This window comes from Oculina patagonica, chromosome 1 (assembly GCF_052425735.1).
Source record: "Oculina patagonica isolate OP01 chromosome 1, crgOcupat, whole genome shotgun sequence".
NCBI classification, from domain to species: domain Eukaryota; kingdom Metazoa; phylum Cnidaria; class Anthozoa; order Scleractinia; family Oculinidae; genus Oculina; species Oculina patagonica.
In genome coordinates, this window is record NC_135758.1 from 25010807 (window position 1) to 25038561 (window position 27755).

General features: G+C 38.5%; 1 protein-coding gene and 1 long non-coding RNA gene across 2 annotated transcripts; both read left to right on the forward strand.

The window, feature by feature from the left end:
* The first annotated feature begins 1790 nt into the window (after positions 1-1790).
* Positions 1791-18024, forward strand: LOC144642604 (E3 ubiquitin-protein ligase COP1-like). Its single transcript, XM_078501618.1, has 24 exons — positions 1791-2096; positions 2236-2295; positions 3643-3740; positions 4467-4537; positions 5595-5658; positions 7021-7073; positions 8357-8425; positions 8548-8607; positions 9264-9350; positions 9941-10017; positions 11081-11141; positions 11424-11538; positions 12447-12582; positions 12796-12856; positions 13317-13399; positions 13746-13854; positions 14458-14539; positions 14961-15077; positions 15200-15317; positions 15910-16034; positions 16430-16518; positions 16965-17024; positions 17137-17181; positions 17617-18024. Exons 1-24 carry the CDS (start codon positions 1957-1959, stop codon positions 17632-17634), a joined length of 1998 nt encoding a protein of 665 aa, XP_078357744.1. The 5' UTR covers positions 1791-1956; the 3' UTR covers positions 17635-18024.
* A 7697-nt stretch (positions 18025-25721) lies between these two features.
* LOC144649376 (uncharacterized) lies at positions 25722-27006 on the forward strand. Its single transcript, XR_013569891.1, has 2 exons — positions 25722-26243; positions 26487-27006. It is a non-coding gene; the product is annotated as an uncharacterized LOC144649376 (long non-coding RNA).
* Positions 27007-27755: the final 749 nt, after the last annotated feature.

The window sequence follows — 27755 nt, forward strand, 5'->3', positions numbered from 1 at the left end:
CAAAAAATTAAGTGTTTAGTGTTATCGAGGCCGTACCCCCATTCAGACCCTCGGAAAAGGCTAGTGGAAAGGCTTGCACGCCAAGAGGCGGCGCGTGATAAACGTGATCACGTCTTTTTTTTCGCTCCCGAGAAGACGCTAACTGTAGCCAAGCCCCGTCCACGCGAATGGCTGCCGTGCCGAAACCCAACACTCTTGAAGCCATTCGAATAGCAAAACCGAAAAGGCCTATGATCATCATCATCACGTCTCTTTGCGCCAGAAGGCGCAAAAGGCCTATGATGCATTTCTTATATTGCTTCTTTACGTATTAAAGATATAGCACAGTGTCTTTGAACATCATCAGTCTTAGTGCCAGAACGCACGGTTAGACGCAGAAAGTGAAATTAACAGCTCGGTAGTAATACTTTTCACGCGCCACGCAACTGATGAAATGCTGTTTCTGCTATTTTACTTCGTTCTAATTGCACCACCTGTGCAGTATAAGTCACAGCTAAGATATTTAAAAAAAAAACGAAGTAGATTACAAGTAACGGGTAAAAACCTGGAATAGCATGAAAATATGAATACAAAATTAAAGGTAGGAAGCAGTCGTTTCTTTCCGCAAAAGTACAAGTGGCACGTGAACTAGGCCTCGAGACGCAAGACGAAGCATTTTTTGTTTCTTTGTTTCTTTCTTTTTTTTTTTTTTTTTTTTTTTTCACCCTGTTCTGCTCTTTTAGAAAGGGGAGGACTGCTCAGAGAACACGGCAGACGGGAAGCGACGTGACCGGTGAGATGCGCGCGTGCAGATAAAAATTATCATGACTAATATTATAATTGAGAGAGGCGCGTGACGAGGCGCGGCGCGTACTGAGTGGCGGCGCGTGATGAAACTGATCCCAGAGACGACGATAACTGAAGCCAAGCCACGCGCAGAAGATCAGAAAGGATGTTCCTGCCATTCAACAGAAGCTGGATGCTCGAATCATTACATTTCTTATACTGCTTCTTTACGTATGATATATATAGCACAATGTCTTTGAACATTATTCTTAGTGCCAGAACTCATGGTCAGACGCAGAAAGTGAAATTTACAGTTGGGTAATGTCGATAATATCTTTTTACGCGCTACGCAACTGCTGAAAGACTATTTCACTTTCCAGTGGCATCCGGCCTGTGCGATATTATCTTGCTCTCAGCTGCGAGAAGTGTTTTCATGTACTAAACACATATTAAATATATTTCTTTTTTTTTTTTTTGGTAATCCTCGTCTTTTATTCACCTTTCCCTCAATGCAAAAAGCCCGGGAAAGTATCAGAAGTATGCCGGATATCGGGGGGGGGGGGGGGGGGGGGAAAGAGGTCCACGAGGGAAGAAAACCAGGGACAGCTACAGGGACGTCTTCCCTCACTTCTTCGATTTTCCAGCAAGGAATGGTATATATCGTTAAAAATGTTGTGGTTATTCATCGTGGTAGAGTACAAAAATAAATTATTTTTCGTTTGTCTCTGCGATCTCCATCACACGTGACTACGTCGTGAGACAAACGAAAAATAATTTATTAAGGTATGGTATCTTTCCCTTTCCTTCCCAATTATTATATTCAAAGCATGTTCAGAGTTAGTACTAACTCTGGCATGCTCGAATTGCAAGCTGTGTGCTATTATTAAAATACCCTAAGGGTATTCACGCACTTTTCCATGTTTTCCCCGCCGGTACAAGGAGCTCGCGTTCTTTTGCGGCTTTCGCCCGCGTTATTCGGCAGTTTTTTGTCTCGAGTTGCGAACGCGCATGCGCTTATGCAACGTGACCAAGCGAGCTGACCAAACGTGAGATCATGTAAAGAATGAGGGCAATATTTTTCTGTGCAATTTGTTTGACTGGGCAAAACTCCGCAGTTCAACCCGACTTGGGAATGTTAATAGTACCTTAAGGAACCGTTTGTGAATTCTATAGCGTAGAATCTGTGCACAGATGTCTCAACTGTCGTCCTCGAGTTCGACCTCTGGCCAGGCGAGTCAGACGAGGGGAGGACGTCGCCGAAAGAGACCACATCCTCCAGTTTATGGTGGAATTATGAATTCTTTCAGCGATAAAAACAGCGACTTCGTTTGGTAAGAAAAGAGTTTTTCAAACCAAGTGTCTTGCCCGTCGATAACGGACAAATTATCATTAATTAAATATATCAGTTCGTTCCGGACATGTTGCGTGATTTTAAAACCGGTACTAAATCTTTCTGTTGTTATTTTGCAGTCCAATTTGTTTTGACACCATCGACGAGGCTTTTATGACGAAATGTGGACATACATTTTGGTAAGGATTTATTGCTGCATACTGTGTACTTCCTTAAACGTCAGGTTTTTGGGGACCGGAGGTTTGTTGTGGGTGTATGAGCTTGCAGCAAAGCTTTGCATTTCTTGCATATTTGAATGCCTTTGTACTTTTCAATCTCTGCGTAGCAGTGTGTGTTGACATGACCTTGAACGTCTTTAGCAGTGAAATGCAAACGTTTCGAGACCAGTGTTTGTTTCAGCGAAAAAAAAATGTTTTTGGAAGAATGTGTCACATCTGGATACGTATTATTTTACATTGCACAGCTGCTGAAAAATGCTATTTTTGCCTGACATCGTTTTGAGACAATAACTTGTTGATGTCTGAGCATGGATTTAGTCAATGTGATACCAGTTTGACTTCATAACACTGCAAGCTAATCCCAGCTCCCTACTCTAGACCTACTGCATTTGTTTACATGATATCAGTAGAAACTCAATGGCATTCCAAGACATATGATACTGCTATTTATTCCATGCTTAAAGAATGCAGCCAATTAGAAGACTGGAAGGCTGCTTGATGGACTGTGTTATCCAGTAAAATGTTTTGATTGAAAGGATCAGATCCAATGAAAAGGCACTTTTCAGGTCATATGAATTCATGTGCTGTAAATCACAAAACAAAATTTTATGCATTCTACATTGTCTTTCCTCCTAAATGGATTGGCAGCTTGTTATTATTTGCTACGCCAGTTCTAAACCATTATGTATTCTTTATGGATTTATTGTTTTAGTTGTCAGAAAAAAGATTATTAACAATAAATTTATTATTCACCAAAGTGGAGGTGAATAGTGGTGGATATAATGGCACCACATTCACTGACACTGAGGTGAATAATTGTTTTAATATATTTAACACACAAGTTGAGTAACTAGTAGACTAAAACATCACTTTCGGTAAACAAAGCGACCTGGGAAGGCAGTTTGTTTCTCTTTAGCTACTTGGAGGTGAATTGTACTTTGCTAATCACCTCCAAGTTAACCAATCAGCATGCATGAAAAGCACTATTCACTTGTGTGGTAGAGCGGTTTTCACTTGAGTGTCGAAAGTAAATTGCGTTTGCTTTGGTTTTGCATTACTACGCTTAGTAATCTCGCGCCACTTTCTCAGCCAATCAGGAGTAAAACCAAAACCAATTGTGACTAGCTCGCGCACGTTTTCCCGCACTTCGTGCCAGCTACATGTATTTGCTTTGAGTTTTGATTGGTTCACTGGATTGTCTGTGTCCTTTGTGATTGGCCAGAGTAATTACTTTGGTTTTGGTTTTACGACACTCAATTGAAAACTGCTCTATATACTAATACCGGTATCTGTTATTTTACAATTCAGCTATCAGTGTATAACACGAAGCCTTGAAGAAAGCAATCGCTGCCCCAAGTGTAACTATATCATCGACAAGCCTGATCAGATCTTTCCAAACTTTCTCTGTAAGTATTCTGTCCATACTACTGTAAAGAGAAGGAAACAAGTCTCTAGGATCAGATGCAAAGAAAATAGAATTTGCAACTTGCCTCTCTAACTTGCCATTAAGGCAATTTGGAACCAATCTGTTCTATCCCAAAGACCTTTCTCAGTGGCCAACTAAAAAGTCCTGAATAGATACTTGCCCAGGGCAAGTGATTGATAAAATCCACAAGCCCTAGACTAATAGACAGGGCTTTCTTAAATTTAAGCACTACACACACGAGGTAGCATTTTCAAGTTTGCTCAATTTGTTCTGGGATCTTGCTACCAAATATTTCACTGGTTTAAGGTGGAAATTCTGCTCCCCATAATGAATTATACCCATAAAATCATTAATGCACACAGACCCTTTGTTTGGATTGGCCTTTAAACCCTGAGGATTAATTTTTTTTTCAAACTTGAAAGGATGCTATTCTGGTCTACTGCTGGAAGGTTGGAGCTTGTGAGTAAATGTGAGCTAAGGGTGCACCTGGATTAAAAATAATCAGCTTGTACCTAGTAGTTAGCTCTCTGAAGAGATATAATTTTCTATCTCCTATTTCCTAGACCCATCCTATAAACACTCATTTCTAAAGTTTATGATATGAAAAAAGCAACAAAGATTTCAATACTTGATGTCTAAAAAGATAAATTAACTAGTTGCAGAGTGGTTAATTTTTTATTTTTATTTTTTTGTCATTTTATGGCAGTGAATGAACTGGTGCAAAAAGTTAAAGAAAGAACGGGCCAGAAGAAAACAAAAGTGGTTCCAGACACCCAGGTGAAGATTTTAAAAATTCTTATTAATAAGGGGTTTTGAACAATCAGTCACCTAGCTACAAAAGTTGACCTTTGTGAGATTTAAGGCCAGAACCTCCTGAATTATTTTTCTGTTGCTCCACTTCTAAGTACCAATTGAAGTTTGAGTCTTGGCATTCATTATTTTAGAGAGGCAGATTAGTTTTCAGTGCCTCTTTATCCAGGACTGTTATTAATATACTTGCAACCTGGCAAATTACTGCAGGCTACCTGTCAAGAACTGGCATCACATCCAGGAAAAGTACTTAGCAATGCTCCTAATACTACATGTACCAGTCAAAATTCAGTTGAAACTCAAACGATTCAACTACATCCTCGATCTTCGAAACTCAAAAACTTTGAGTACTTAGTCAGTCTTTTACTAGTAGTTTGAGGTTTGAGTTGAGTAGTTTGAGTTTTGAGTTGAGTAATTGAGTTTAGAGTTGAGAAGTTTGTGCTTCGAGTCGAGTGATTAGAGTTTCAAGAGGAGAAAACAGAGCTTATTAACCAATTCTTGATTTTCGAAAAAAAAATGAGGATCGAAGATCAAGTTTTGAGTTGAGGCTGTCAACAATTGAAAGTAAATGTGATTGGTACTGTAAATTTATGCTACAGGATCAAAATGTAAACTCCATCTAACAGTTTAAGTTACTGCTGTTCAAGTCATGTATCTTCACAACCCCTTTGGATTGGAGGAATTATACATGTAACCCTTGCAGGGCTGCAAATAACAGTCGGTCATCAGACATTGGCTGACCAAAATTTGCTCATGTCCGACGAAATCCCAAGTGTAGTCAGACATCATATCCGGACAATTTTATGAATGTAAATCAATTTACGGCAACAATGAATAAATTTCAACCTTTTGCTTTCATTTTGGTGATGTCCGACCACAATTTTATTTGTCCAACCAAGATGGTGTCTTAGTAGGACATGTGTCCTTTCAAGTGAAAAAAATATTTGCAGCCCTTCCCTGATAACTTTATGTTTACAAGTTACATGTCTGTAAAGTGTGTGTGTTTTTCTTTTTCATCAAATAGTTGCAGGATACAGGGAATGCATTTCAGGAGATCTTAGCAGGGGAACATGATTGGGATTTAGCAGGTTTTGTACTTTTTGCATTTTGTTTAGTCCTTTACCGTATTTACTCGAATAAGTGCCGCGGGGCTTATTAAATTTTTCGCGCCGCCAGTGCGGCGCTTATTCGAGGGCGGCGCTTATTTAAAAATTGGACGCAACAAACAATCTTATCAGGACGAAACTTCTACAGTTACTAAAAGAAGGGTATTTTGTTTGTCAGTATCTGTCTCTTACGGAAGGGAGAAGTTGCATTTGCTGTCCCGACAAAGTTCACGGCCTTCACAACGTAAACAGAACTACGTATTGTAAGCATTTTGGATAGAAAAAGTAATGGGCGAGCGGTATAACATAATAACTTTGAACTGAGAAACATCGCTTTGTACGAAATGGAATTTCCAAGGCTGTTTTAGAATTCTTTTTAGTGCAATTTTAGTCATGCGGAATTTCTAGAATAAGCGCGGCATCGCAACTGCGGCGCTTATTCGGGGGCGGCGGTTATTAACTTTTTCCTCACAAATGCGGCGCTTATTCGAGGGCGGCGCTTATTCGGGGGCAACTTTTCAAGTTGTAATTCATTTCGACCCTTTCCACCCATGTCCAGAGACACTAGTCGACAGTTTTAGTACTAACACTAGGTGGTAATTTATAACAGGCCTGGACCATTATTTGACGTTTCCGTTAAGACTGAAATGTTTTTTTAACTTTTGAAGCTACACAAAATCCCTGTGACACTTCCCCTTTAAAGACAGCTCATTGACATGGTATTTCAACCCTCCAAGTTAAGACCATTTTAGTCACCATGGTGACTTAAATTTTGGAGCTGGCCACAGAATTGGAACCGAAGTCACCAGCATGGCGACTAAAATTGAGAAGAATGATTGAAAGTGTGAGCTTAATGTAGCGACTTAATTTTTTCACTGGCGACCAAACTTGAGCAGTCGGTGGCCAAATGGCCACTAAGAAAAAAATAAACTTAAAAGGTTACATTTAAGATTTTAACTGTAGTAATATTTTTATTGGTGTACAATAGTTTATAGTACAAGATGTGTGATTTGGCTTTACATGTATCTAACAAGAAATAGAATAAGTGTAAATGGAAGTCAGATGAAGATAATTATGTTAAAAGAAAGACAGCAAGTGCACTCCATAAGAGTTCACCTCCTGTGCTTTAAAACATAAATTTTATATTGTTCATAATGAAGAGGTAGAGTTTCTAATGCAATTTCTAACTGAGAATAAGCAATTTTAAGTGTACAAGTCCATTTTCTGTATTGAGAACTTTGTCCACATTAAACAAATAGTTTAGTCACGAGTATTCCAGCTGTCTTAGTGACAAACTCAAACAAGACATGTTTCATGCTGACTTGCCTTTCTTATCTCTTTCAGATGTTAATTACTTGCTGGATTTTTTGAGGCAGAAGAAACAAAAGCTTGAAGCAGTAAGTGTGATAAAATCGATCTGTTTCTACAAGTAGATCTACGGCAGAGTGAATTAGCTTTTTGTATGGCTGTCAAAAGTAGCCAGCTGCCGGCCAAAATTTCCCTCTAATTCATTCTCTTACTCTGTTAGGCCATTTTTGTCTGATTCTTTGGAATAAGATGGCAAAATCAGCCACATACTCCAACCATAAAGCTACCTACTTCAAAACTTTGTGGCAACCGTGCTTTATTGCTAATGTGATTAGACTGTCATAATTTAGAAACTGACAATCAGGCTTCTGGTAATATGACTTCATATGTTGCTTACTGTTTTTTGAGGTATCATTTAACAAGACAAAAAGCTGTATGTATACCTTACATGTATTTTATACCATGCCATAGAAAATACAGCCAATCAGAATACAGGAAAGCTGTTGTATATTCGACGGTATTCAACCCAACCTTCCCATCGTGCGCTGCGATTGTATTCTCGACGAAATTTAGTAAGCATATTTTCTATGGCATGGTACAAAATAGTTACACAACACTTTCTCGTGGTATACTATGGAATATCCCACTTGTCACTTGTATTTTCTTGGTATACACACTCGCCTAAAGGCTCGTGTGTATACCGAGAAAATACAAGTGACTCGTGGGATATTCCATAGTATACCACTCGAAAACGTTGCATAACTAGTATATAGGAAATTAATGCTTGTGTTAATTAACGTATTGGAAATTAACGCGACTTAAATTAACGCGAATTGAAGGAAAAATTACTTCCCAATAAAGGAAATTAACGCGAAAGAGAGGGTAGTACTTCAAAATGAAGGAAATTAACGCGACGTACACAACTGGAACAAGTTTATTTCAACACTTGTAGGCGTATAATCTTAAACGCAAACAATGTTCATGGTATTTTTCCCACTTCGAGCGTTCTTCGCAGTATCAGTGAAAGTGGTAGAAGACCACCCTGATAAAATAATGATTTTTCCTTTGAGTCAAGAACGTCTGGACTGTAACGAGAAATTGGGGCCAAAATAATGGAAATTAAGGTCATGGAAATTAATGCTCCACTTAATTAACGGTGCGGAAATTAACGTTAACAAAAATTAACGCGACTTAAATTAACACGAATTTTTGAAATTCGCGTTAATTTCCTATAATAAGGTATGTTGCAGTTAATTTTTGATCTCCGTCACACCTTATCCAACAATAATCACTTCGCCTTCGGCGGATAATTGTTAAATATAAATTGCTGATTATAATATTTACAAATAAATGTGGTTTTTTTTTTCAACAGGACAGCCAAGCCGTACAACATGAACTACTGAAAGATTTCCTCTCACAAGTAAAACGGCATAAGCAAGAGGTGTGGTCTTGAAAGTAACTCAGAGTGCAAAATGAATTCATTTGATAATGTGTAAATTTATACACAGCACTACAACATTAATTCAACTGACTGTTTTTGCTGTGCTTTCTTCTAAACTTCAGCAACTTGATCAGCTTACAAGAGAAGTGAAACTTATTGATGAAGACATGAAGAGGGTTATGGTTAGTAGCATTTGTAAAAAAGGGGTTTGGTACATGTGTAGAGCTAGTACCGGTACTTCTTTTGACCAAATTGTCCCATTGCCCCTTGCCCACTATCCTTAAAAAATAGCATTTAGAATGAGGGATAAATTTTCTTAGGTGATATCTTTATACCTCAAATGTAAAGTTATGGCATGCTGTAAGGCGTGATGATATGACATAGAGTATAACACATGGTTGCGCAGAGATATGAGATTTATCTTTGAGTGTTCAGTAAATTTCAAATCTCCAAGCAACCATGTATTATTTTGTTTATTTTATAAACCTAATAATAATGAAGTTTTTGATTATTTTCTGAAGATTTTTTGAAGATTTCTGAAAATTTTCAAAATTTTGTCTGAAGGTCGTACGAACGTTTTCTTTTTTTCCCGAAAATTTCTGAAGATTTCAGAAGATTGCCGCTCGAGGAAGATCTAATAAAAGATGTTTCAACTTAATATTGATAAACTTTGGATCAATGATCATTGAAACACTCTGCGAGCTGATTGGTCAAAAATGATATCTGGATATCATTTCTATCCACACATGTGTGAAACCATTTTTATCGATTTGCTACCACTTGCTATACCACTGCATTTTATATAATAATATTATAATTATCACACTGCATATTTTAGGAAATGATAACAAGTCATAACCGACAATATCAAATCCCAGTTCCTTTAACTCTTCCTGGTGCTGAGCGACTCATGGTTGGTGAAGTGGTATGTATAAAATGTGTGTCAACAGAAACCCATAAGGGTTGAAATGTGTAACTCCCTATGATTCGCATTGTACAAAGCGTTTGCACATTTGTTTACTCTAAGTACCATATTTGCAAAAATCAAATTACTATATTTGGATTAAATTCACAGCGCGCGCTAGCTCGCGCTCGATGGCGTAATCTTGTTTTTGAACAAGCTTGGTTGAATAGAGTTAAATTGAGTTAAATTTTCCTGTTTCATCTTCATGAAGTAGTCTGGAGAACTTTGCTTAGATACACTTAATGAATTTCTTTAGTCTCTGTAAGAAATTTACGGCGTTTAGGTCGAAATTCAAGCAACTAACTGCAAAACCAAAAATTATGTTGCGTGTGTCATTACGTGTATAAAGCATTCGCATACAAATTCTTTGTGTTTCCAAATATGGTACTTAGCAAAATGAATATTCAAACGCTGTCCGCGCTCATTACCAATTTCAACCCTTATGGGTTTCTGGTGTCAATCAATAGTTTCTATATTTTTTTCCCATGAGTATGCAAAAGTAAGTGAGAAACTAGAACATATGTGTGACTGGTGTCTTTGGTATTTTACAGGATCATGCTGTACCAACCACTCCCACAGCCAAAAATGCTCCAGTAGCTGTAGGTTCTGACATAGAACCTTCAACTAGGTAATTATTGGTTTTTTTATCGTTTGAATATTCTCTTCCACAATGTGAGGCTGTGAGCTTGAGGTTACTATCAGCTGATAGTTGCCAAGGGATAAAGCCATGTGCCAACTACCAAAGTTGATAGGAACCAAGAGCAAGCAGTCTTATTATTTAGTATAACCTTGGGGCCCATCTGTTAAACACAAAATAGAGATAAAACTGGCTTTTTGACAGTTTGTTCAAGCCTCAAGGAAAACAGCAGCAACAACAACAAAACAATTTGAGTTGAACCAAGTTTAGTTTATCGAACGTGAAATTAGATTAGCGTTACAATGAAGCAAATGTGACCTTCCACGGGAAAACGTACACCAACGATAATTCGTTAAACGGGCAAAAACTAACGACTAACGAACAAGTAACTAACAACTTTTCACAATGCTCTAACGACTTGGTAAATGACTTGAACGCTCAAGCCAAAATTTTTAACGACTTGCGAAAGCATTCTAACGAAGTGCCTAACGACTTTTTAAAACAACTCTAACGGGCAGACTAACGATTGGGCTAAACGACATGAACGACTTAAACATGGGAAACTGTCAGTTAGAGTTTAAATAAGAAATTGAAGGTTCCATTATCATGGTTTAAATTATTGGGATTCAACTGTTACAGCTACAATCATTGACAAAAGTGTTGACACATGATCAATTTAGGCCCTATTTTATTGTTATTTGGACTTATTTCATCCTTTATTTTTGCCCCACTTTTCCAACCCCCCTTCCCCCTATCAATGTTGTAGTTTGTTTCTAGGAGTCCTTTGCTATCATTTTACAACATTGGATGGGGGGAGGGGGGTTATTTTTGCAGACAGTCATGAAATTTAAAACCTAGTGGTAAATTTCTTATAAAACCAGCAGAGCGAAGTCAATGTGTCAACTACTTTTGTCAAAGATTGTAGGCTGGAAGTGTCAGTTTAAAGTTAAACAATTAAGTGTTATACAGCTTTATTTTAACACTGCAACTTTATGCAATTGTTACATTATTTTTTGAAGATCAAAGTAACGTTCTTTGCTTATTGCATTTTCAGTCACGATGAATCATGTGACCAAACAGAAGCAGCTCAAGATGGGTTCAATGGAAGCCAACATGTATGTGATCTCTTAATTTCACTAGTGTGTAATTCGGTAACAAGCAAAGTTTATGGAGTATCATGATCCTGCCAATTATATCTTTTCCATTAAGGCTGTAAATAATAAAAGTTTTATTAATAGAGTAGTACTCAGCAAAATTGCCCTGGGCAAACAGACTTTTTTTAATGTTAAACCTGTCACCCCAAAATTGCCCAAGCCCAAAGTCGGAAATGAAATATGAACAGTATCACATGAAAGTATTGCCAAAGATAATTCAAAACTCTCCTGTGTTTGTTGCAGGGAGCAAAACATCTGTGGTGTAGCACTAGTCTAGCTTCAAGAAGAAAGAGAATTCACCAACACTTTGATGACCTTGAGAGATGCTACTTTTCTATCAGGCAGGGAGACCTACCAAGTAAGCAAAGCCTTTCAAAATCCACTACAGACTAAATTTACCTAGACTTCTTAAATGAGCAGTTCCTGCTTCAGAGGCTGGTTTTCACTAGTAGTGGAGGTCAAAGTTGGAGTCATAAGAGTGCTTATGACGTAGTGAAAATCAAAAATTGGAGTCGTAAGCAGAGTCATAAGCTTGACGGAATCAGAGTCGGAAGAATCAGAATGTTTCCATTTTCTTCCGATTCCGCTAATGAATTGGTTGGTTATGATCTAGTCAAAACTAGATTGAGTTGCAAGCATTTAAGAAGAAGAATGAACCAATCACAATGCTAGCTTTCAGGTCCTCCGAGTACTTCCTTTCTGCTTGTCACTCCAACGGTCTCGTTTTCACTAGGTCATAAGCGGAATTGGAACTCTGCTTACCACTCTCTCGGTTTGATTTTCACTAGATCGTAGTGCTCTACACTTCTGATTACGACTCCAGCCCTGACACCATTGCCTTAATTATGCTCTGTGATCGTTGAGTGAGGAGGAGTCAATTTTTATGTGGGCATTTTCCCTTCTCATTGTTTTCACTTCTTGCTGGACAATAGAGCAGTTTTCAATTGAGTGTCGTAAAACCAAAACTAAAGTAATTACTCTGGCCAATCACAAAGGACACAGACAATCCAGTGAACAAAATCAAAACTCGAAGCAAATACATGTAGCTGGCACGAAGCGAATCACGATTGGGTTTGGTTTTAGTTCTGATTGGCTGAGAAAGTGGCGCGAGATTTTTAAGCCAATCACTAAGCGTAACAATGCAAAACCAAAGCAAACGCCAAATTAACTTTCGACACTCAAGTGAAAACCGCTCTAAGTCTGAGAGTAAATTTCTAAGAATTTCTTCATTCTCACTTTGTGACTTTTCCATCAATATCTTTGCAGGTGATGCTGGAACATCAGATGCGTTGGATTATTTCACAGACAGTCTTGCCAAGTTCACAAAGTTCAGTGGTTTCCGTTGCTTAGCAACACTTAGTTATGCCAGCGACATCTACAGCAGCTCTAGTATTGTATCAAGGTTAGTTATGTTATTATTTTTCTGTATTAAATTGCGTATCAATATCATGTATCTCTTTATGTAGATATTTGTACACGTAACGTAATGTACATGTACCATATGTTGTTATTATTTATTTTTGCTGGTTGCTTTCTTTTTATTCTTTGTTTTCTTATGATGATGTATTCAAATTTAAAAGGTTTTTTGTAATGTTTGTTTTCTCTCCCTTTACAGTATTGAGTTTGACCGTGATTTTGACTACTTTGCAATTGCTGGTGTTACCAAGAAAATCAAGGTATAACTGACACTGAATTGACTTTCCCTAGTAATGAAACACCAAAAGTTTACACATTATACAAGAGAAGCTTTGCTTGAACACTGATTCAGTGTTTGAAGACCTATATAAAAGCCGTTCAGTTTCGTGTTCCTTGTATGTGATGAGTTTTATAGCCTATGAATACAGCTGCTTCTTTTTGCTCCCAGCCACCGCTTTGGCCGTTCATGAGAGAGAGCTCCTAACAAAGCTCATATCGTTAGTGGCCTGGAGCAATGCAAGACATCTTTAATCGCAGGTTATGAGTTTTGGCACTTAAAACTTTGTTACTTGCCTTCATTCATCCACAAATTCAACGTTATTGATTGAGCTTGTCTACATTATGACTAGAAGACTGCAAAGTTTTGAATAAACTAAGCTTATGTTTTGCTTAAACAGATTGCCTTTTAACTGTCTAGTTTTCTTTTTTCTGTTATGTTAGGTTTTTGAATATGGAACAGTGATTAGAGATGTCGTTGATATTCACTGCCCTGTTAATGAAATGATCTGCAATTCCAAAATCAGGTGAGATGAATAGAGAGAAACTCTACAATTAACATACCTCATGCATCTACATGTACAATGTAATTTACGCAACTGTAAGGCAAATAATGTCCTGTAAAGCAAATGATGCGAGGATCCTATTTTATCCCCTTGCGTTTGGTTAATTCATTGGTCCTAACCGCGGAAACAGGACTACCTCAGTCTTCATTTTGAAAATGTTTTATTGGCAAGCACTGAAATTATGTTTCAACTTCAGTAAAATTACCGGGTTTTTTCTTGGTAATTGGTAGACAAAATCAGGCTTAGTGTTCAAATCTTTAGAGCGTTAGAATTAGATGTTAATATTTGTTTGTTTCCCTTGTGGCAGTTCCATCTGTTGGAGTTCGTATCACAAAGGCTTACTCGCCAGCAGTGATTATGAAGGCACGGTCACTCTGTGGGACGCTTTCACAGGATCAAAAACTAGATCATTTCAGGTAAATCTTGCTTAGTAGTTTAGATTTTTTTGAACAACTTGCGCTTTCAAATAATGCTGTGGGGAAGCGCGCTGGACTCTGGATTAAGCGGTTCGGGTTTAAGACCTGACTGCGGTCACTGTGTTGTGTTCGTCAGTGCCTCTCTCAACCCAGCTGTTAAAATGGGTACCGGCAAATTAAATGCCTTGGGTAACCCTATCATGGACTAGCATCCCATCCACAGGGGAGTAGAAATGCTCCTAGTCGCATAATGCAACGTAAACCTGGATACGCTCCGGTTAAATGGGTCACATTGGCCGACACAGACTTAACCCTTACCTTATAAATAAAGCTGCCCTGAGCAGAGAGTTTTATTGGGCTTGTAATCTTAAACAATAAGACGACGAACCTGGGCTCGTCCCCAGTCGTCTTCATATAGCACGCGGCAAAGGGAGCAGCACGCCCGCGCTCCCTTTCTCGGTACCCATATCTCCCTCCGCTGTATCTTTGCTGTGTGCTATATGAAGACGACTGGGGACGAGTCAGCTATACGAACCCGTAACCAAAGTACAAAAAAAAAAAACTGTTCTGTAAAAATAATAAAAATTGTTTTTGTACCCATAGGAACACGAAAAGAGATGCTGGAGCGTGGATTTCAATCATGTTGATCCCAAACTTTTGGCTTCAGGATCTGATGATGCGAAAGGTAATCATAATCATGTTAAACGACAAGAAGAGCTAATGGGATATTTCAATGGGCATCCGTGGCCAGTTGCAAAAACCAGAATTCGAGTTATCGGGGTAAATTTTGATCAAGGGAAACGAAATTTAATTCGAGTTAGCGGGGAATTCGAGTTATCTGAGTTCGAGTTAACCGTGTAAAAAATGACTGAGAAGTGGGGTCAAATCCAAGGGGAATGGAACTTCGTTAGAGTTAGCGGGGGTGTTCGAGTTATCCGTGTTCGAGTTACCGGGGTTCTACTGTATTTAACATCACTCCAAATTCTTTGAATGATTAATAACGAGTATCTAAATGATATCAATGGAAACTTGAGTTGTTGTATGGAGTCACTCCAAGAAAACGTTCTCAAAACTTCTCTTCGTTGTTTTCTCATTTCTTTCCTTAGTTAAGCTATGGTCAACAGACATGGAACACTCCGTAGCTTGTTTGGAAGCTAAAGCTAATGTGTGCTGTGTTAAATTCAATCCAGAGAGTAGATACCATTTATCGTTTGGTTCGGCAGGTATGGATTTGTGTGCTTACTGTAGAAATAGCATTTTAGTACGAGATTGATTTTTTCGATCTATTTCGAGAGTAATTATAATCGGTTTAACACCATCAATAATTTCTACTTTTCTTTGTCAGATCATTGTGTCCATTATTATGACCTTCGAAACACGACCAAGCCAATCACAGTCTTCAAAGGGCACAGGAAGGCCGTGTCGTACACAAAATTTATCAACACGGAAGAAATTGTCTCTGCGTAAGTGTACAATGTAGCTTAAGAATTATTTCTATTGATCAATGCTATACAATGCGTGAATGTACTGGCGGTGTACTTAGGCAGAGCTGTGTAATAAAACCTCGACTGATGTAAACTGTTGGAAGAAAGTGCAAAAAGTTTTGTAAGCTTGAGGTCGCAACCATCGCTATTTTCGAGGATCTAAACTTCAATACGAGACTTTATGACAATCGCCCAGTTTTGTGATAACGTGCTTGTGACCGTTTTCAATATCTGGCACAGATTCCTGTTTCAACGTAGAGAATATTAAAATTTAATAAGAATATATTGCATAAGGGGCTTAAAAACTAGAACCGCATGAAAATGGGAACCACTTTGTACATCAAAATTTACAACAACACACGAAACTACTACTCAGTAGCTCTCATTTGAATGGTCACACGCTGCAATTTAATCCACAGACTTAAAAGTTAAAAACATTGCCATTTAGACCCCCCCCCCCCCCCCCTCCATCTAATAAATAAGAGCCTGGACCAGGCTGTATGGGCCAGATTGATCCAATACGTCTCTGAAGTTCTAAACTAACCTGGTTACTTCGTTCTTTCTTTCTTAGATCAACAGACAGTCAATTAAAACTCTGGAACATCAGTAAGCCGCACTGTCTTCGAACCTTCAAAGGGCATATTAACGAAAAGAACTTTGTTGGGCTGGCTTCCAACGGAGATTACGTTGCCTGTGGTGAGTTGACTTCTCTTTCTTCATTTGAACGGCTTTCAGCTGACTGTTCAGTGAAAATGATTGTAATGTACCTTCTTTTGGTTTTGTGTTTACTCACCCTGCGAGCAGAGCCCTTTCTTTTCCACTGATATACTTGATATTCTTCCCAAATCTCAACCGCAGGGAAGTTAAAAGAGGCTCTGCACGCAGGGTGGTGTTTACTGGGCTCGAAGGTCTAAAGGCCCGTTTACACAGGCGATTTTTGTCGTGCAATTTGATGCAATTTTTGTGCATCGAGTTGCGCGACAAAATCGCCTGTGTAAACGGGCCATAAAGTAGTTATTTAGGTTTTACCGTCAATCTTATATCACTAAATCGTAGGACTTGATTTATTGGATATCTTTTTCCTTCTGCAGGTAGTGAAAACAATTCCTTGTACTTGTACTACAAAGGTCTTTCAAAACAGCTGCTTACTTTCAAGTTTGATACTGTAAGAAGTGTTCTGGTGAGTAGGCTCGTGCGGATTCGGCGAGAAGTGCTTGTTACTAGTTAATTTTGTTTTATTTTCCCCGCGCTGCTTTATTGCAGTCAGACTGCTTGCACTCCGACGAGACGGGACTCGATCTCGCCTCAATCCCCTTTCGTCCCAAATCCCTTTCGTACCAAGCCATTCTCGTCCCCATGGCCCTCTACGCTTTTCTTAGCCGTAATAGCCTTGGCACGAGAAACGAAGGGCTCTGGAGACAAAGGATTTCCAGTCCGAGCTTCTGGGACTTCCGGTCTTCATGTATGCATTAGTGATGTTTCCATATATTGTGTCGGAGAGTCAGCGCTTTTGACTCCCGTTCAAGATTTCTTTGTGATCAGCCAACAATTTGCTAGTTAATAGTTACAGGCGCTTTGTGATTTATAAAGAACTACTGAGCTCTTTCATTCTTTTCGATTCTATAGGAGAAAGACAAGAAAGAAGACGACGCCAATGAATTTGTGAGTGCAGTTTGCTGGAGAACTGTGAGTATATCCCAAAACGGTTTTCTGATTATCTTCGGTCTGCCATATTTAATACAGTTTGAAATCTTCCCGAAGAATAATCTTTTTTTTTTTTTCTATCTTGTTTGAACAGGGCTCCAATGTAGTTGTCGCCGCTAATAGTCAAGGGACGATTAAGGTAATGATATCAGTCAGCTGTGTTTGTACCAAATGTAGGCATTTTTAGTGATTGAATTAACTGAATTATCACAGTAACGGCGTATTAATGCAGACGAACTCAAAAGAAATACAGAAAAGCCAAGAAGGGGCATAGATGGACAAAATTGGCGAAGATTAAAAAGAATCGAACTTGGGTAAACTTCAAAATTCAAGACCGTCGGCCCGACCGTTTTATTATACCTCAGTTTGTATGAAAATGTCATTTAATAATGCTTGGAAATCATCCTTGTTAGTTATTTGGCCTTATTTTGTTAATAAAGTGCTGCCAATTTGAAGGCTAGTGCTCATAACTAACGAAAACAGAACATACACAAAATACCGCCTTGACCTAGCCCCGTTAACTGTGAGTTCTATTTCTCTGAACCTTAAATATTTTTATGGTTATTTTTTGCAGGTCCTCGAGCTGGTGTAGGACCATAAGTGATCATGGAATAAAGCGAATAAATATTTACTTCTAACTCTGTATATAAGCTGAGCCAGGAGCCCAATAGTTGGCAGAGTTATATAGTTGAGCTAAACGCAGTTCTAGTGTAGAGTATGTGTACAAAGAACGTGAAATATTTGCTTGTTGAATACACTAAGGCAATTTTGTTTGTTAGAAGAGTTATCCTGTTGTTTCTGCTGGCAGTGCTAAGACACTTCTAGAAACGAGCTGCTTTGGTCGAATTAACTTATATCCTTTGACTCCCAACACTGCAAAATCTAGTCCAAAAGTTATTTTCAAAAGTTGATATTGAAAGTATTGGCCGGAAGTTTATTTTACTTATTTTTGTTCTTTAAAGAAGTTCCGCAAGTTCCGCAAGGATTAGTGGAGAACACGGGGCCGGGGTCCCGGGGTCCCGGGGTGTGGAAAACGCGGGGTCCCGGGGTCTGTGGAAAACACGGGGTGTGGAAAACACGGGGTGTGGAAAACACGGGGTGTGGAAAACGCGGGGTGTGGAAAACGCGGGGTGTGGAAAACACGGGGTGTGGAAAACGCGGGGTGTGGAAAACACGGGGTGTGGAAAACACGGGGTCCCGGGGTCTGTAGAAAACGCGGGGTCCCGGGGTCTGAAAATAAAACGAAGGTAAAAAAAAAATTCTGGCTAAAAAGACAAGTTTAATAATTTATCACCACCAAACTTAGGATCTTCGTAAAACGTCTTTCCTTGCGTTGAAAAGCCTATATACAAGTCGTAAAAATGCAATTCAAGTTTGTGAATCATATACTTGTCCTTGTGATCTTTTGGGAATATCCGTTTTTTCCATTTTATAAAATTAACAATTTATCAGGTATCCGAAAATAAAAATTAAGACAAACTACGCGCCAACTTCGCCCATATCTGATACAGGCGCTGACTTCATTCACCTAGTTTCATTCATGAATCGTCGTGTGGTGCCGTGGTTTCAGCACTAAAAAGAAAGAAAGCTGCCGACCGTGATAACACGGCCAAAAAAAAGTTAAGTGTGGACGGAATTTTTTTTTTTTTTTTTTTTTTTTTTTTTTTTTTTTTTTTTTTTTATTATTGCAAAACACACACAGAACGTTCTTACAAAGTGACATGTTCGCTACTAATTACTTACTATACAAGGCTTTACGCATTACTATACAAAGCTTACTCTACTTACAGTACAATACACTGCTTACACTACCTACATGACAATTACATTGTTTACAACACACTACTTACAATACAATACTCAATTTCTTAAAATTTAATATTTATACTTATAACAGCGCAATACAATTTATCTCTTTTAATACATTTGCAAAAAAACTACAACTACTTTTGGCTTATTAAAGATAATGAAAATAAAAATGGTAACTTATAAAAACTAAATCAAATTGCGCCATTTTTATCTTACCGACATTTTGTTCAAAAATTTTAACTGTTTCTGTCAGTCATTGAGAGGGGCTTGAAGGGCGTTGAAGGAATTACCTGTTCAGAGGACCTTAGAGCCTAATATATTGTGTATATTCGACTAGGGAGGGTGAAGATAAAGAGATTAGTTTTTATTCATTTATTTTATTTCTTCTTTAAAAGGCTTTCCAGCAAATCCCACTTTTTGTTGGTTGTGTCATCTGTTCTTTGTTCAACGACATAAATCGATTTAAGATAAAGTAGAAAACTTTCTATTTTAGGAGGTCTTGTTTTATTTTTACAAATCCAAATAAAGTGTCTGGCCAGTAGAAAGCAGAAATTAATTTGGCGATGATTTTTTGAGCAGTCCGGTATCAATCCTAAGGCGACAGAGATGTTTACTGTGTAGTGTTCTGGAAATATTTTAGATAATTTTAGCAGTTCGGTTAAGGAGTTCCAAAAGGAGGTCACCTTGGAGCACGACCAGAAGAGATGCTTTAATTTTTCTGGTTCTTCTTTGCAGAAAGAGCAGTTTGGGTCATCTTGTACTCCAATTTTTGTTAAGAATTCATTAGTTGATATTCGCCTATGCAAAAGTTTGAATTGGAACTCAATAAGTTTTGTGCTTTTGGTGCATTTAAAGGCTAATTGATAGGCATCGCTCCATTTAATGCATTTTGTTTCTTCTGTATTACAGTCTTCAAACCATTTCCGTTGAGATTGGGAAGAAAGCGTAGATTTTTTGGATATCAGTTTCTGATACACTGGTGGGCTTGTTCGTTGCGATTTTATTAACGTTTCCGAAGAGGTTTCGTATTCGGAGTCTGTCATAATAAGGTTGTTTTTGTGTGCGTCCCAGAGCAGTTTAAGGGCCGATATGAGTCCATAGTATCTGAGAGGACAAATTTTAAGACTGAATTTTGTTTGTAGTTCAAAATAGGATAAGAAATTATTTGAGCCATCTTTCAAATGTTTCACCTTTGTGATACCTTTATGATAACATTCAGAGTAAAAGACAGGACGGTCATCAATTCTGATCACTGAATTGTGCCATAAGTTTTGGTTAAGGAACTGATTCTCAGATTTAATTTCATCTTCAAAATTAACATCCGACCAGATTGTCAGTACTTCTTTGATAAAAGTATCCTTAATTTGAAATTTCTTTATGTCTTTCGTGTTGAGATTGCCCTTAAGGACTATTGGACCTCCATTTTTGTCTAACTCCACATCAAAAAAAAGTTTCCATTTACCATGATTTTCTTCATCTAAATATTTTTTAACCCACGAGGCTTTCAGGGATTTGCTAAAACTTTCAATATCGATCATTCTGAGGCCTCCGCTTGGGTAGTCATTAATGATAACATTTCGTTTGATTCTATCTGGTTTTCCATTCCAAAGGAATGAAAAGAAAAGTTTGTTTACTTCTTTGATGACTTTCTCATTTGAAGGTAAAGGCGATAATACATAAACGAGTTGAGAGGCGACAAGACTCTTCAGGACTGTTATTTTGCCCATTAGTGTGAGTCTGCGATATTTCCAGCAGCTTAAGACAGTCCATACCTTTTCTAATTTTTCATTGTAGTTCAAAGCCGCAGTTTCTTTCGCGTCAATTGAAAGCCAAACACCAAGAGCTTTTACTTTGTTTTTTGGCCACTTAAAGTTTCTTCCAGGAAGTGATATTTCAGAGCTACCACATTTTGATCCGATCCATAGAGCTTCCGTTTTTTTGTCGTTTAGTTTCAAACCGGAGACTTTGTAGAAATCATCCAGAGTTTGAAGACAATTTAGTAAAGATTCTCTTGACCCATTTAGAACTAAAGTTGTGTCGTCCGCGTATTGACTTAACTTAATTTCTTTATTTTTTACTAGGATTCCTTTAATATTTCTATTTTTGCGAATTGCTTTGGCTAACACTTCAGCTGATAAAACGAACAGATAAGGCGAAAGGGGACACCCCTGCCGAACGCCTCTTTGAATTTGAAAAAAATCACTCGCCCAGCCATTGTTTAAAACACAGCTTTCAGAAGATTGGTAAAAAAGGTTTAACCATTTTATCATACCAGTGCCGAAACCGAAATATTCTAGAGTTTTCCTGATGAAAGGCCATTCAACTGTATCAAAAGCTTTTTCAAAGTCAAGAAACAGTAATAATCCTGGTATATTTTTTTCTTTTGCATAGCGAATGATACTGTCGATTAGTCGGATGTTTTCACCAATGAATCTGCCTTTAATAAAGCCTGTCTGATCGTTGTTAATTACGTTCGGGAGGTACTTTTTTATACGATTAGCAATTGCCTTAGCCGCTAGTTTATAGTCGCAATTTAGTAGAGTTAGTGGTCTCCAGTTCTTGATTAGATAGGGCTCTGCGTCCTTTTTTGGGATAAGTTTAATAATTCCCCTTCTCTGGGTGATTGAGAGTTGACCTGTATCGTAGGCAAAGTTTAATGCATTGATAAGAGTGGTGGATATGTCATTCCAAAAAATTTTGTAAAACTCGGCTGGCAAGCCATCCGTACCGGGGGTTTTCTCTGATTCCATGGTTTTAAGAGCATCTAGGCACTCTTTTTTGGTAACTGGACCTTCGCACGCTTCCCTTTCATGATCTGTAAGGATTGTATCGTTTTCACCGTCAAAGAAGACAGATGTATCAAGCAATTCATCTGCCATACATCTGGATTCATAAAGACTCTTAAAGAAAGATACACACTCATTTCCAATTTCTTCGTTTGAAGTAACGAATTGGTTTTCGCTTATTTTGATTTGGCTTATTGCACTTTGTTTATAGTGTCGTTTTTCTAAATTTAAAAAGTATTTAGTATTCTTCTCTCCTTCGTTATACCACTTCGTTTTTGATCTCAATATTGCACCTTTAGTGCGCTCTTCAATTATTTTCTCAAGTTCACGCTTTTGTTTATCAATTTCTTCCTCGATGTGTGAAGTTTGAGCGTCATCTAAATTTCTTTTGTCGGCTTCCTCCTCTAATTTGGCAATTGATTGTTCTAGGTCAATTTCCCGTTCCTTTGTTTGTTTCTTTTTAGTCTTGGCATATAAAAGAGATTTTTCACGCACTTTTAATTTAACCATTTCCCAGAGAAGTGTAGGCCTGACCGAGTTATCTTCACTATATTCGTCAAGTGTTTCTTTAATAGTTGCTTTTATTTGATTTACATAAGTCGTTTCAGTCAAAAAGGATGTATTAAGCTTCCAGAAACCCGGTCCCCTAGGGTTTGAATGTATTGATATCTTTAAAGTTATCATAGAGTGATCTGATTTATATCCGGGAGATATTTCGGCGTGAGTTGTCGAGTTAGCAATACTTTGGCTTACCAAGAAAAAGTCCAACCTGCATTGAACTTTAGGGTGCCGTTGTCTCCAAGTGTATCTATTGGTTTCGGGGTGCAATAACCGCCATGCGTCCACTAAATCAAGATTCTCAGAAAATTCGTGAATAATTTTTACACTGTTTTGGTGCGTTTTTGGAAGACCACCGATTTTGTCCTTTTCTAGATCTAGGACGAGGTTAAAGTCTCCTCCTATAACAATTTCCTCGCTTTTGAAGTCAGCAAGATGGTCGAAAAAATCAGAAAAGAACGCTGGGTTATCGTCGTTCGGGGCGTAGATGTTAGCCAACGTTAAATTTTTTTCATTTGCTTTTATATCGCAAACAATGAAGCGCCCTAAAGGGTCGATGTATTGTTTTTGAATTTGTAAATTAAAGTTATTATTAAAAAGGATGCATACTCCTGCTTTATTGCTCTCATAGGTGCTAAAAATGGTTTGATACCCCCATTCAGCAGACCACATAGAATTAGTGTTTTCGGTACAATGAACTTCTTGTAGCATATAAATTGAAAAGTTTTTTGTTCGTAGCCAATTAAACACCTCCCTTCGTTTCACATTATCTCTAAGCCCCCTGACATTCAAAGAAGCTATTGTCAAAGCCATATTGATTCATTTAGGATGTTTTTCATGGAAATTCCTTCACGCCTTGCTACCCCCACAATGAGATGACCGTACGTTGGTGTTACATGTTTGGCAAGATAAAATGTATAGAATTTAAATAAACAAAGGACCAAAAGAATAAGCAAACAAACACTTACAAACGAGTAAAACAATTTTTTGGTTGGGAACATGCAAATAGAATAGTCCGAATGGTGTTATGAAAACTACTAAGGGATGGCAAAAAGACGGTCGCCTTCTGTTTTTAAATAAGTAAGAAAAAGAAAATAGTAAAGAACAAATCCTAGATGGCGGGGATGGCGATTGCAAGTAGAAATAAATTTAGCTGTTACTTTCTGCGATTTAGTAGAGTTGCTCAATGCAAGACAAAAAAGCATCAACAAATAGTCATTAGCATTTCAGTTTTACAGTTCCAGAATCTTACCAGATGGCCAGAATTTTCCTCGGATAAACAGTTTATCTGGTTGCGCCTTGCTGAAAGAAGCCGGGATATTGTTCTTTCTTGCCTTCTTAAAAGTATCCATTTGCTTCCTCCTTCTGGCGACTATCTCGTAAGGAAGGTCTTGGTACATCTTGAAGTCGCTTCCTCTTAAGCGATTGCCTCGAGAGAGTATTCGCTCACAGTCCTTGTATCTCAAAAACCGTGCTATGATCGGTCTGGGCTTGTCGTCGTTCTTCTTTCCCAGGCGGTGCACTCGCTGTATCTCAACAGTGCTTGCATCTTCCAAGCCAAGTTCTGTTTCGAGGAAATCGCGAAGGACTGATTCTGTTTCCTCGCGGCCGTCATATTCTTCTACAATATTCTCAAATTTCAGATTTTCGCGTCTTGAATAAGCCTCTAAATACAAATTTTTATCCTCCAGCTCGGTAAGCTTGGCTTGAAAAGCTTCATTTTCCTTCTGTAGATTTGCAAAGGCCTGTTTGGTTTCTTTCTGCTGGTTTTTAAGGCTCTCTGTAAACTCAAGATGCTTCTTAGCGGCGGCGTTCGTGCTCGTCTTTAAGTTTTCGATGTCTCGGCTTGCAGTCGCTTGAGAGTTTTCGAGACTCGTTATTCTCAGCTCCAAATTTTGCAAGGACTTCTGAACGCCATTGACAGCCTCTTGTATTTTATCTAAGTCGTCTAGCTTTTTGAGCTTTTGGTTGATTTCCTTAAGTGTTTCTTGCAGTCCCTCTGCCATGCTTAGGGCCGCGAAGATTTCATCATGGTCGTCTTCCTCGCTCTGCTCGCTCAAATCTGTGTTTCCGCTCCTCGGCTTTTTCGCCTCTGGTGAAGTGCTCGATTCATCAGACGAAGAGATTCTATTTCTTCTTTTGTCTAAAGTCTTTTTAAGATATGCGGCCATAAACTCCAGGTTCAAATTTGAAGTTAAGTGCCAGAAAGGCGGACCGATCAAAAAGACGTCTTACTCGGAATTGCGTAGTTTCAGTGGAAAGAAATAAGCGAGAAAGAAGAAATCGGGAGGGACTCATTTGGGTCCACCCTTGAAGTTAACTCATCTACCGTACTCTACTGATTATAGTTGTTATATCTAATATCCGTTTTCTGTGCATTGATATATGACCGGTAGCATGTCATAGTTATTCCACGCATATGCCAATGTTTACTTTTAGCTGTAGCTTGGAGCTACATGAATATAGCAAATCAATGTTGAGTCTTAGCTGGAGAGCGACAGACTTTATACACGATCGGGTGGTAGTTAGTAAAAGAATTACATTTTGACTTAATTCGGCGGACAATGTTTGCAACCTGTACGCAGACGCCGCTAAGGTGAAATTAATTAGAGGCAGGCAGCTATACTGCGGTCCCCCTATTCGGCAGAACACCAGGTTTGCTTGTGAAATTAGAAAGCTAAATTTATCTGATCTACATTTTTGTACTGGTCTTTTGATAACAAAAACTATTTTGAAAATTTGAAATATATAGCGTTCACTATAAGAGCACAATAAGGTCCACGGTTTAACCCTTTCCTGGCACGATAAATTACTTATGACTAGAAAACTGTCTGCCTGTATTTCCCGTTTCATTATTGGCTTGTACTGTGTTCTTCTTGGAGTAATTTTATTTTCGGATTCCTGATAAATTGTTAATTCTATAAAATTGAAAAATACGAATATTCCCAAAAGATCACAAGGACAAGTATACGATTCACAAACTTGAATGGCTTTTTTACGACATGTATATTAGGCTTTTCAACGCAAGGAAAGACGTTTCACCAAGATATCCTTAGTTTGGTGATAAATTATTAAACTTGTCTTTTCAGCCAGGAATTTTTTTTACCTTCGTTTTATTTTCAGATCCCGGGACCCCGCGTTTTCTACAGACCCCGGGACCCCGTGTTTTCCACACCCCGCGTTTTCCACACCCCGTGTTTTCCACACCCCGCGTTTTCCACACCCCGCGTTTTCCACACCCCGTGTTTTCCACACCCCGCGTTTTCCACACCCCGGGACCCCGGGACCCCGGCCCCGTGTTTTCCACTAATCCGTTCCGCAACGTTTATTTTAAATGTTTACACACTAGAGTTTACAGCAAGGCGCCCAAAAGTGTAACCACTTTTAATTTATTCACATTCTTTCGTGCAGATTTAATTCAATCAAAAGCCGTGGATAGCATGCAGTTGACTTCTGATTGGATTAAATCTGCACGAAAGAATGTGAGTAAATTAAAAGTGGTCACACTTTTGGGCGCCTTGTTGTAACCAAAGGCTTGAAAGTTGATTTTACTGCTCAATAACTTTCATTTGAATGGTCACACGCCAGGGTTTCATCAACGGAATAAAAAATTAGAACCACCTTGTTAATAAACAGTACCACATGAACGTACTGCTCAATAGCTTTTATTTGAATGGTCACATGCACACTAACGTTTCATCAACAGTCTCAAAAGTTAGAACGACCTTGTCCAACATTTTTAAAACAATTAAAAAAGATATGGCTGGCGTTGGGAGGAAAAGGATTGAGTGAAAAATTGTTTGAAATCGTCTTCTCCCCATCAGATGGTGGTAAAGGAATTTCCCGGTGAATCGTGAAATGTTTTTTTTTTTTCTCGTGAAACATGATTTGGTTACATAGCCGTAAAACGAGGATCGTGTAATCGATGCTCGGAAATATCCAGTAAGCGTTTGAAAACAAGACTACGTGTATGTGTGGTAAATTGCGTGACCAGTGTACGACCGTGACTGATCGTCATCCTAGGTCCCAGGTCACTCCACTCAAATAGGTAATTTAAAGCGGCCTTCACACGACAAACAATTGGCCAACTCGTGTTGGCAAACTCAAGTTGGTGTGTGTGAACGACGCAACAACGGCAAACAAGTTGGCGAACTGTTGGCGACAAAATAGAACTTGTCTCTAATCTCGCCAACAGTTTGCCAACCTGTTTGCCAACTGTTGTTGTGTCGTTCACACACACCAACTTGAGTTTGCAAACATGAGTTTGCCAACTTTAGTTTGTCGTGTGAAGGCCGCTTAACACCTTTTTTCTTGGTTTCGTGAAATAGCTATTTTATTTTACATGAAACGCGAAATGGATATTTTATTTACGTGAAACGTGAAATGGTCATTTTATTTAGCGTGAAACGTGATCTCTAACCCCCCCCCCCCCCCCCCCTTACCACCCTCAAGTTAAGGTTTGTCATTTTGTTGGAGAGTTCTTTGGTTTATCAAAACAATATCCCCAGATTCTGTTGATTGTTTTCTCTTTTCTCATCACACGTGTGCTTGGAAACGTAGTGATACTGTGAGCAGAAATCGCATGTTCATAGCTCTTAAGGAAAATAATAAAACGGAGAGTTATTTCGTTTATCCTATATGTATATTTTATACTTATGGCTATTGTTAGTGTTCGGTTCGCAAGTTTAAAATAATAAATGGACGCAGAATGAGTTGCAGAAAAGTTCACACGAGCGTTACTGTCAACGTTTGAAGGCTGTTTAGCTTATAATATACTGATAAACAAATAAAATAAAACACAAATGAACCTATTTGTGTCGAGGATTATTTAGCGCGTTTTCTTTCAAACCCTATCTGTCTCAATGTTTAATTTGCTTTGGGGCGGCGGCCGGAAAGTTTAAAAAGAAAAAGATCTTAATAAACGACTACACTTTCAAGAGGGGGCCATCCAGTTTGCAGGCTACTGTTTTATAAAGGCTTTCGCTTACATTATTTTTCAAACGTAATCGTTAAAAAGTTCAACTGAATACCCTTTGAAGTTATGGAGTATAGTACAGCGTCCCCCCCCCCCCCCGGGTCGAACCTCTCCTTTCGGACACCTCCCGATTACGGACAGTTCACCCGGTTCGAAAGAGATCAAAATTTATGTAAAGTGTACCTCTGTACTAGTCAACAGGGAGGCTCGCAGATTTTTTTTTTACGCGATGGCGTGACATCGCTTTATGCATTGTACGATCGTTTCTTTTTGTCTGTTTGGCCCGATCGAACAGAAACAAGAAATCGCCGTGTAAAACACAAAAGCAAAATACTCGTCCGTGTAGTTACACCGCTTCTTATTAAAGCGTGAACACTTAAAATATGTCTGGAATGTTCTTTGTCTTTTAACCAATCACATGCGAGAACGTCAGACCGCAGAAACCACATGGGTTTCCATCGGTCACGGAACAATATTTGGTTCTCGTTTCGCTCCAATTTACAAGTAAACACACTAATTGTAATTCCTTCCTTTTTGAGAACATTCACTGCTCCACTGAAGAATAGGTTTGAGTGATTTTTTTTA

Coding starts and splice junctions, on each gene's coding strand:
- LOC144642604 (XM_078501618.1), top strand. CDS start 1,957: ATGTCTCAACTGTCGTCCTCGAGTTCGACCTCTGGCCAGGCGAGTCAG. Junction 15,078..15,199: donor TTTATCGTTTGGTTCGGCAG/GTATGGATTTGT, acceptor TTTCTTTGTCAG/ATCATTGTGTCCATTATTAT. Junction 16,519..16,964: donor ATACTGTAAGAAGTGTTCTG/GTGAGTAGGCTC, acceptor TCGATTCTATAG/GAGAAAGACAAGAAAGAAGA.